Source organism: Aptenodytes patagonicus, chromosome 9 (assembly GCF_965638725.1).
Source record: "Aptenodytes patagonicus chromosome 9, bAptPat1.pri.cur, whole genome shotgun sequence".
In the NCBI taxonomy this organism is placed as follows: domain Eukaryota; kingdom Metazoa; phylum Chordata; class Aves; order Sphenisciformes; family Spheniscidae; genus Aptenodytes; species Aptenodytes patagonicus.
Genome location: NC_134957.1, coordinates 7,893,762 through 7,904,584, shown reverse-complemented (window position 1 = coordinate 7,904,584; position 10,823 = coordinate 7,893,762). Strand labels below are relative to the sequence as shown.

Below are 10,823 nucleotides of genomic sequence, written 5' to 3'. Positions count from 1 at the left end.
ATCTTCCTCGAAAGATCATACCCATTGAATCGAAAGGAGGTTTTTCAGAGAATAAAGACTTCTTTTTCCTCAAACTACTAGCAAACCTCCTACGGGATGAACAGTTAGAAATCCTCCACAACTGCAGGTGGTACTTAACTGTTTCGCTACCAAACTGGAGTTGAGATTGCTAGAAATGTATCTCTTTTTCATAACTGACAACCACATTAGTTTTACTTGGCTCTACTGTAGCCATTAGATAAACATCTCAAACACTCCCTGGCATGTCCACAGTCACAGAATAACAGGTTGGAAGGGACCTCTGGAGCTCATCTAGTCTGACCACCTGCTCAAAACAAGTCCAGTTAGAGCAGTTACACAGGACCAAGTCCATTTGGCATCTCACTTTCTCTGAGGAAGGAGATGCCACAGCCTCTCTTGGCAACCCCTTCCCACCTCCTTGATCACCCTCATGGGTAGAAAGTTTTTCTTATATCTAATCAGATTTTCCAATGTACCAATATGTGCCTGTTGCCTCTAGTCCTATCACTGGGCACCTCTAAAATAGCCTGGCTCTGTCTTCTCTGTACTCTCCCATCAGGTACCTGAAGGCAGCGATAAGATGCCCCTGAACCTTTTCTTCATAAGGTTGAACAAATCATATTCTAGCAGCCTCCCCTCATCCATCATATGTTCCAGCTGCCTGACCCTCTTGGTGGCCCTGGCTAGACTTGCCGTAGCCCTAGAAAATCCTGTTCTTTGGAGATTTCCAACTGTGAGGGGAAAAAATCATGCTGTTATGGCGGATATTTATCTAAATGAGACCAAACATATTAAATTAGAAATAGTAATAACAGAAAAATCTTATATCTTTTCACATTTAGAAGTTTGAACCCAGTCAGAGATACACCTAAAAATATGTTAGAGATTTATAAAGAAATCATCAAGAAGTAAACGCTCACATTGTATTCAGTTTCAAGGGAACTTAGTTTTCTCGCCAGAAGATGGATCCAAATGATTAAAGGCAGGTATGTGGCATATATATGTATAAACATGGTGCAGCTTTATACCACATACCTGCTTCTAATCATTTCAGACCTGAAGTTTTGGATTATCAAATCGCTTATACTGTCTTAGTACAGCACACTGAAATTTTAGCCAGAATGGTAACAAGCTGTGTGGAAAATAATGTACTTATGCCCTACCTGAAACATATTCTGTGCTGACTCATGCTGACTTTTTGAGCAAGACAGTCTCTTCAGCAAATGTCCAGTTTTACTATTTTAATTTTAGCTAGATACACTTTACATCTGGCAAAACACGTACTGAGTTAGTAGGGAACAGAGTAATTCACAAACAGAAGTACTGTTTGTACATTCTCAAGTAAAATTCAAGGAATATGCTTTTGATGATATCTTGGAAGAAAGGGTGACTTCTGCAAAAGGGATTTAAGGACAGGCAACCAACAGAAGCTTTGTGACATGGTGAAAAAATATGATTAAAAGTATCAGAGTTGTTGCTAAGAGGAACTGACAGAGCTGCTGAGAAAGCTCAATGACCTGATTAAGGCAGTAGAGAGAAACTATGTTCTCTGTCAACCTCTACAAGATTTTATCATAAATTATTTTATTAACTTGGTATATCGACTCCCTCCTTAAAACAGATCTCAGATTGCCATGTAGGCAATCCTGAGGCATATACATAGATACCACTAAGTCTCATTACTTTTATGAAATTGAAAAGAATAACATCCATAGGTGTGTAGGCTGAAGTTGAAAAGTTAAGAAACATTAAATTAAATATTATACAGTTACAATGCAAGAAAAAATACTTGAAACAGTTGTGTCTCCAGAAAATTTCAGATTGTTATAAAAGGTCGTCATTAAAGTGTGAAAACGTCTCACACTGACTTCTGGACATATAATAATCTCTCTTACTCAATGGCCAGCATTTTCATTTATCCATTCACTCCCTATAAATTCTTTTAAATCCCTGAAGTTTGGGAGCAGCTTCTTTATTAGCTTATTTTCTCAACAAGCTTAAATTGAAACCCCCTATTAAACTCACAAACAGGCCTTTATACACCTTCTTCTAAATATTGTCCAACTTCTTAGAAGTTGGACAAGTTTTCTAGTTTGTATCCATTCCTATAACACATAAAATGAAGTCTTTTAAAAAATATGTTCCTTTAAGAACACTTACAGCCTGATATCCTAACACAGAAATCCTTTCATTTCGTTCTCAAGTAAGTATTACAGAACAGAGTTTGTCTTAATGAAGTATTGTTAAACAGGGTATTGCTTTTATAGGGGAGCTGCACGGGTTTGGGATGTCTGTATGTGACGATGCGGCAGCCTTTGCTGTTACGTAAATCGCAGCGCTGGGAAAACAGTGGCAGAGCAGAACGGTTCTTGCATCAGAGCTGCTGAGACCCAGAGCCCGGTGTCTGAGCGTAAGCCAGCCTTTGCTGGATGTTCAGTCGTGACTTTTAACTGAAGCAGCCAAGCCGCCTGCGAGTTCTGACAACTGCTGCGAGAACAGTAACCCGTAGCAGAGGACTGGGGTCAGCGATGGGAGCAATTATGCCAAAGCACTGCAGTAAGCCTTGCCGGGGCTTGTATTTTAGCTCCCACATATAGTTTACTTTTTCATATACGAAAAGATATTTATCTGCAACCAAGTTTTTCTTGTTCTGTCTGTCATGGGCATTTACACTACTATCAAAATCACATGTTAACGTACATTTTATTGCAATAGCTCAGCCTCAGTTCTACATAGCAACAAACCTGCATTGGTTAGGTCTGTTAAGTATCTTTCCTCCACTTCTTCCTTACTGCCTTTTATGGCCAACTCTTTCTCATAGGTTTTCTTTTGTACAAAGTCTTTTCTTTCCCTGTATGAATCTAAACAGTATAATATCTTTCAACTAGTTTACTGTTCTTCACTTGTCCTGTAATTTATCTCACATGCATCCAGTCCATGACACTGCATACCATTTGCCTGAATACCATGAATAGGATAGGAGCTTGACAGCCCAGCATAAAGGCTGGTGATTCCTTAGTCCTGTCCTCTCATTTTGCTTTTTCTTTTCAAAACTCTGCTTCACATTTCTCTGTTTGCATTATATGCAGCCAAAAAAGAAAAGAAAGCAGATTTTAGTGTTTGAAGGTTTAACATCCCCTCGGTAGAGTTTAGAAAAAAAAGAAGAAAAAATCACGGCACAGACAGAGAACAAGGAAGTTTATATGGGAAGGTCTGAAGAGGAGATGTAAGATGTGTTGGAGAGGGATACCCTCCTTTAGTTCTGAATCCTGTTTTACTGACTCTGTGTTACAGCTTTTTTTATTTCTGCATGCTGCTTACAGTTGTATAGATCATCAGGAGCAAACTGTGGAAAATATAACATAAGGAAAAAAATCCAGTCCATTTAATTATTTTCATTATACTTTGTTCATTGTAATGTGTACATTATTTCAAAACACACAGGGAACAGTTCTCACAGCCCTGCCTATTGACGAATGGATGGGAATGAATGTATGTCATCTATTAAATTTGCTGAAAACATGTTACAGTGTACACTATCAAAAGAAAGGTGTTTTCTAAAAAAAAAAATCACACGCGTTTCACCAGCCGTGAGAAATTAAGAGCAGGATGGCAAAGGGTGTTTACACAGGCACTTAGCCAGGAAACAGTGTGTTTTCCACAGATGCAGTCATTCAGGGAGCACATCTCTGATTTTCACGAGCTCCCTCCCTCTGTTCTCATACCTCTGTAATTATATCGAGAAGTCTATCTGTAGGTGAGAAAATACATACAGTTCTGCACAATGAATTCAAACGCTGCCTCTTTCCTCTAGGTGAGTGCTACCACACTGAGGCCATTTGTAGGAATTTTACACAGCAAGATAAACAAATGCAAACCCCTTAAGGAAACACATGAACCGCAGGATAGTTTCACAGTGAACCGTTACCAAAAATCTGTGTGAGGGGACTATAAAAGAATTCTCCATAAATCTTCTGTGAAATGCAGCACTGCTTATTAGCAAGCTTGGTGGAAAACCTCGTGAGATAGAAAGTCTTGTCACTCTATTTGTATGTGCTTTCCTGCATCTTAAGTTGCAGCTTAGGATCCCTTAGGATCATGTGAGGCTAGGTTATATATGAGAGAGCTGTGCTATAGTGCTGTGAGTGTGTAAGCCTAGCAGCTGGGTAGTGTTATGGTTGCTGCTTTCCTGTGCTAAGCTGATTTACTTGTTTAAGGTCTGACCTCATCATCCTGTCAGTATGGATTCCCACCTATACAGTTAGCAGCAGCTTAGCATCGGCTTGAAGAGCTTGCAGTGTATTAATCAGAAGAGAGAGGGAGAGAGCTACCGGTATTTGTTCTTTTGTTGTCTTTTCTTAAGAAGAGGAGTTGAAACACAAGAGATAACAAAGAATCCATTTCCTTTCTCAAAGAATAGGCTTTTGTCTTTTTTTTTTCCTTCCCCCTGAAAAAAATGTCAGTATCTGGAAAGAAAGAGTTTGATGTGAAGCAGATCCTGAGGCTCCGCTGGAGGTGGTTCAGTCACCCCTCGCAAGGCTCCACAGGCACGGGGGGCTGCCATCAGCAGGAAGGATATGAGCACAGAGGGACACCGGTTCAGAACAGGTTGAAGAACCACTCTCGGGACAGAAATGGGCTGAAGAAAAACAACAGTCCTGTCCACCACAATATACTGGCACCCGTGCCAGGTCCAACCCCAGTGCACCACCGATCTATTCAAACCTGGCATCAACAAAATCTCATAGAACAGCTTCGATCAAATGAGGATATTCCCAAAACAAGCACAGAGGAAAACTGTGTCAAAGAAGATTCAAGTAAAACCACACAGGAGTTGCAGATGATCACAGAAGAAAATTCAGATGAATCTGCAGAGAGGTAGGAGTTTTAAAGTCTGCACTTAGAAAGCCATACTTCTATCCAAGTTATTCCCTAAAACTGTCTTTGTTTTTAACCAGAGTTCCTTACTGCATTAGTCTCACTTTATATATGTGCACACCCACACTCAAATGAATAGGAACACATTCACATTAAAAAAATGAACAGGAACATTGTCATGAAATTTTGATCGTTGCTTAGGATACATCATTTCATAACTATTCCATAAAAATAAAATGTGCCAGTTTTTCCAATTTTCTCTATTACAGTTTACAGCATATTATTTTTTTTGTCTTGATTTATTATGTTTAAGTGCAATGAAAAAATGAGCCTTCTGAAATATTGTCCTCATTCTGACTTTATCAATGGGTGCAACTTTGACAAATGGGAACTGCTGGAGGTGCACAGTCTGTGTGGTTGCCATCGGTCTGTCAAATTTCTCACTGCTTTTTTTTACTGCCTTCTTGACAAGTATAATTAACCTTGAACTAAGTGGAAAGGAAGCATCATTACTTGCTTTTTTAAAAGGTTTATATGAAATCACATTACTTTCACAGCTTGTTTAGTATACTGAGACAAATACTTTCTGCAAGGTCAGGTGAAAAAACATTACAGCTATGAGAACTTAAAGGTGTAAGCACAAAGGAAGAGCTATTTTTAAGGTGTTAATACAGAGAACAAAATATTAATGCCAGTTATTTGATTAAGCACGCCTTTCAATTTTTTATGATTTTTTTCAAAATTGTTGTCAGTATTATTAGCTCATCCAGCAACAATTTTACCCCACCTTGGACTCAAATTATGCATTTATAATGTGATTGTTTGCACCATTTGATGAGATTGCCATCAGTCTTTGGGAATAATTTAGGTTTCTTACATTGTATTTAAATACAAATCTATCTTACTTGGAGTTATAGCTTCTCTCAGTAAAAGCAAAGCTTACAGTTTGTGTTTTTTCAGCAGTTATTATTTTTCAAGTTGTACATCTGGTGCAGGGAACATCTGCAGACTGAACAGAAGAAAAATGTATTCCAAGATGTCATTTTGACTACATAAAATCATTACAGAATAAAATCAGTGAGGTAGGAATGTGGTAGTTCTGTATGTTTACTAGTGCACTAGTTTGTAATGTGTAAGAAGCATACTCTTAGTATCACATTTTGAACGACAGTACAAATTTCCTGAAAAAAAATAAAGTAAGTAATTTTAGGCACACCTTAGAAAGAAAGTCAATTTAATTTGAAGAAAAATAAGGAACGTTGCATAATCAGAATAAGATTCTATATCAGGAAAAGAAGAAGGTAAAAAAAGCATAATCTATTCAGCTTGGAAGGTAATAAGCCACTGTCTTCTAAATTAAGATGTGACACGTTCTCCAGCTATATATAAACTTTCTGCTAAGACCTCATGGAGTTTTGTGGCTTCATATTCATTCAAATTTAAGTTCTTCCCTTGAGCTGTTTAAATTTGCAGCTTTTAGAAAAGTTTTGGGAAGGTATATATCTTATAAAATATTGTTACATTCAAATAAATGTATTTTCTGTAAAGTTATCAGTGAAAGCTTTTTATGCATGTTGTAGGTTAAAACCTATCTTAACATACACCTTAAAAGGCTGAATTTGTAAGAAATTGTTTAGAAAGTGACTCATGACTATAAATTTCTCTATAATTAAGATTTTATTTCAAGAAAATAAAATAGATCATTAAAGATACCTTAACATAGCTCCAATTTCTTAAATATGTACCAACAGAAATCATTAGGTAAATCACTGTTCTCTTCCCCTATAGCATCCAGCACAGGCCACACACGAATTAATACGCTAATTGATTGGGTAGAAATGAAATACTGAGAAGAAGAAATAAAGAGAAGCAGCCTTATATCTATATCTATCTATATCTAGTTGCTGGATATATTTTCATCTCTTCAGAGCAATGCCTCATCTTATACCTTTGAAATCATCCTTTTAAAGCATTTTGGGCCTCCTTTTTCTTTAGAAATTCCAAATAGCCACAATCAATTGCAATCAATGGGATCTGCTAGTAATTAACACGTCTGAAAAATCAGGCATTTGCAGAATGCCCTGAGTCCATCTTCTTACACTGTTAGAGCCACTGCATAATGAACTATACAATTATTGCAGCCATATGCTCTTTCACATTCATACCTGAGGACACCAAAGACGATCTCATACAAATTTGCCTTTTATTCCATAAAAGGAATCGTATCTTCAGAGTGGTTGTCTCTAATTTAGTGAGTTTACCTCTGCCTGTAGAAGTCCCATTTTTAGCTGGGCTCTAAAGCAGGACACTGCTACATGTCACTTGGACATTGAAAATCGTAGAAAAGGATAGAAAATCAGGCCAATGCCTCAATCTTGAGCAGACTATGAAAGCGATTTCTACTAGCAGCTTAATGCTTCCTACCAATAAGCTTTGGAAACATGAAAACAATATTCTCAATTTCTTCAGAAAAACTTGAGATGGTTTTTTCTAGAAACCTCAGGACTTAACGCTTTCAGTGATACAGACATAGCACCCTGGGGTCTGATGAAATAAAGCTTGTTTGTTGAGGAGGAAAGGTAAATAAGAAAGTTCCAAACAACAGTTCCATTTTGAATATACTATCATCAATACACTTGTTTCTGCTTTCTTCAATCTTTTTTGGTACTTCTGTACCCAAATTAAATAACGCAAGACCTAAAGAAACCCTTCTGACCTATAGGCTTGTTCCTGAATGATATTCCATGACAAATGACAGACAAAGTAAATGAGGGCTTAAGTGACCAAAACTCATTAGTTTTGTAGTAACAGTAGCCAGTTAAGATGTGACCAACCAATAAATGCTAGGTGCATAACAGATAAATAAATTGCTTATTGGCACAAGGTTAAGTGAAGCCTCCCAGCGTGCCTGGGGACGGTCTTATCCAGTGTTGCTACGGGAATGTACTCAGCAGGTATCAAACAGTCTTCTAGAAGCATCTAAAATGATGGACCTTGACCTGTTGTAAGATCCTTATGGAAGCTGCATCTATAGTTTTGAAAAAAGCTGAACAGTGGACGATACACTTTTCATTGACCTAGTCTGATTCTCACCAAACTACTCCTTGAATGAGGACTGAGGCCTTTTCACAGATGAAAAACAGAAGAACTGACTAAAATCTGAATAGATACCAAGTTATTTTGTTTATTTGTACACTGTATTTCCCATTATAAAATATTATGGTATTACTGGGATAATTACTGGTTAGGAAGCTAAACCTGCAGGTTATGGCTATGCAAATGAAAAGCAAAAACCTTCAAAGATTTTAGGTTTGGCTTAAAGTAGGAGCTTAAGTGAGCTCTGAAAGAATGCAAGGTAAACAAACTGTGAATTGCTTCTGGTTCGGAAGGCGTGGTTGTGGACCTTTGTGCACTTTAGCTAGTTGATGACCATCTCTGATCTCCTCTAACTATCTGGAATCTTTTGAGGTTCAGGCTCCTCCATCAGGGAGACCTTGAAGCAGTTCCATTTCTTTCAAAGAAAGTGATCTGGCAGTGGTCCAGAGGCATCAGCAAAAACTCAGAGGATTTGATTGCTAGATTTTTTTTGACGGTCGACAAAAACTCTGCTCTTGTGTGCAACACATGAACACACACTTGTGCACACAAACTGAAAAGCACTGGTACCTCCTAATTAGAAGAATCCATGATATTGAATTACCTTGATTACTTCCCTTGATAAAGTTTGGACTCACAGGCGTGACTGTATTGACCTTTCAATATGAGCACTATGCCTAGTATTTATTAACATTATGCTACATTGCCACGTCAATTTATGCATGCTTGCTAGGAGATATGTTATGATTCTATAAGTATACTATTGAAGGCCATGTGTGCTGGTAAAGTATGTGTGTACCTTTTTTTCTAGTTGCCCAAAGGCAGTTAGATTTCAATAATGAATGTAGCGTCCATTCATCATTTTTCTCTTACGTATTTTTTCTAATTATATGGCTGAAAAATTGCTGACAAACTCTAGTTTGGTTGACAAACCCTAGTTTTGCTAAAGATACATGCTTTCTAATTTCCCATATGAGACAAAATATATTTCTAATTAATTTTAATAGAATCTTTTGATGTCATAATCCAAGCAGTCGGTACCGACATACATGGAAACAGATATTTGGGAGGAGTATCCTCTTAATTAAGGGAATGCATGTTCTGCAGTGACTATTTATGATGTTCAGTTATTTTGATAGTTCATCTTAAGACATGAAAACTCATCTAATTGTCTTTTTTTTTTTTTTTTTTGTCAGCCATATGGAAATAACTAACAGACCATTTCTCTTACTGTCTCTGGCATATACATATATACACATACATACACATACATGACTATTTTGGATATTATCCCCTATATGAGGGTTTTCCCTGGAGTTCTATTTTTATTTCCAGTAGCAGATAACAGCCTTGGCTCACATTCCAGTGTGAAATAAAGGCACCACAAGGAAAAAAATACCCCTTTAATTGTTGCAGTATCCCAGAAGATATTGAACAGGTGGAAATGAATAAATCAGCGTGCAGTGCCTGACCCCAATTTCTTGCACATACGATGCCATTTTTTTGGTTAGCTAATGTGGCACAGATCAAGGACACATGCTGTCATGTTTCCTTCTGCTGAGCACTTTTCTGGGGAGAGCCATTACGCTACAAGTTCATTATGTCCTCTAAAGTTTGTAACAGATACTCACTGAAATGATGTCTGCTTAATTTTTCAATATAAAAGATCATTTCCAAAAAAGAAAACAGGTGATAATTTTCCTGGTGAAAATGGAACATATGAATTATTCTATGAAACCACTGGTCAAACCAGATTGAGAGGGTTTTTTGCATTAAGAGTACAGTTCTGGGTATCCAAATAAGCAGAGTCCTACCACTGATTCACCAGAATGACTGATAATGAATGACAATGCATCTAGTAAACGGGAGGACTATGATGTATCCTTTGCAGAGAAGATGATAAAGTGCTTCGGAGTAGTATGTCATGACACTATTTTCTGCTCCTGAGTAAGAATTCAGTTTCATGAACCATCTCTGATGCCTAAGGTAAAAGTTTAGAAATGATTATTCCTAATCTCATATAGCAGCAGCCTTTATTTTTAAATGAAAACATTACTGCTCCAATTTTGTTTTCACTGAACTTCCAACATTTTGCAAAAAAGCTTCCAAAAATCTTAACTTTAACAAATAAAAGGTTTGCAAACATAATAAAGAACACTGGACATCTAGTTGGATGGCATGTCAATCCTTCTATGACAAAGTTGGGTCAACTATATTTAGGTGCTTCCTTGGTTATCTGTAGTACAATTTAAGCTCATGATTTCCTTGATCTTTCCCCCATGGATATAGATAGCATATTTTTGCCCTTATTCTTCTTAGTTCCACACTATTCTTCTTTACAGCATTCATTTATATGTTTGAAAATTGCTGTGAGTCTAAAGAGCTGCAATTCTTGCAGTCTATTTTCAGAAGTTCTATGCTAGGCAACTATGATAATTTTCATTGCTCTCCTGACTTGCTCCAGCGTGTCTGTCTGTACTTTCAGTACGGTGGTCAGATCTGGATATGTTCTGGTTAAAGTCTGACAATTCCAGTGTAGGGGGCAGGAATGTCATTCTGACTAAAAATCTGTTTGAATATCCTGCTTAGTGGTGTTTTTTTTTTTTTTTGTCAACAACATTGTGCTATTGCTCATGCCTGGCTTGTGATTCATGTGAAACTTCTGACCCTGTACCAAAGACATGTTCCCTAACCATCTGTACATTTTTGCAGTTATTTGTTCCTAAATACAGTATTTTGCACAAATAAATTCCATCTTATGTTTATCAGATAATGTCTCCAATTTGCTGCGTTAATATTCAGTTCTGATCCTATTTAATGTTTCCAAT

General features: G+C 37.3%; 1 protein-coding gene across 2 annotated transcripts in view; it reads left to right on the top strand.

Moving 5' to 3' along the window:
• The first annotated feature begins 4,171 nt into the window (after positions 1-4,171).
• KLHL4 (kelch like family member 4) overlaps positions 4,172-10,823 on the top strand; it is a 50,082-nt gene continuing 43,430 nt past the window's right edge. For both annotated transcript variants that reach the window (XM_076347007.1, XM_076347006.1), the window contains exon 1: positions 4,172-4,899. In XM_076347007.1, the coding sequence (XP_076203122.1) occupies positions 4,478-4,899 (422 nt within the window). In that variant the 5' untranslated portion in view covers positions 4,172-4,477. The remainder of the gene's footprint in view (positions 4,900-10,823) is intronic.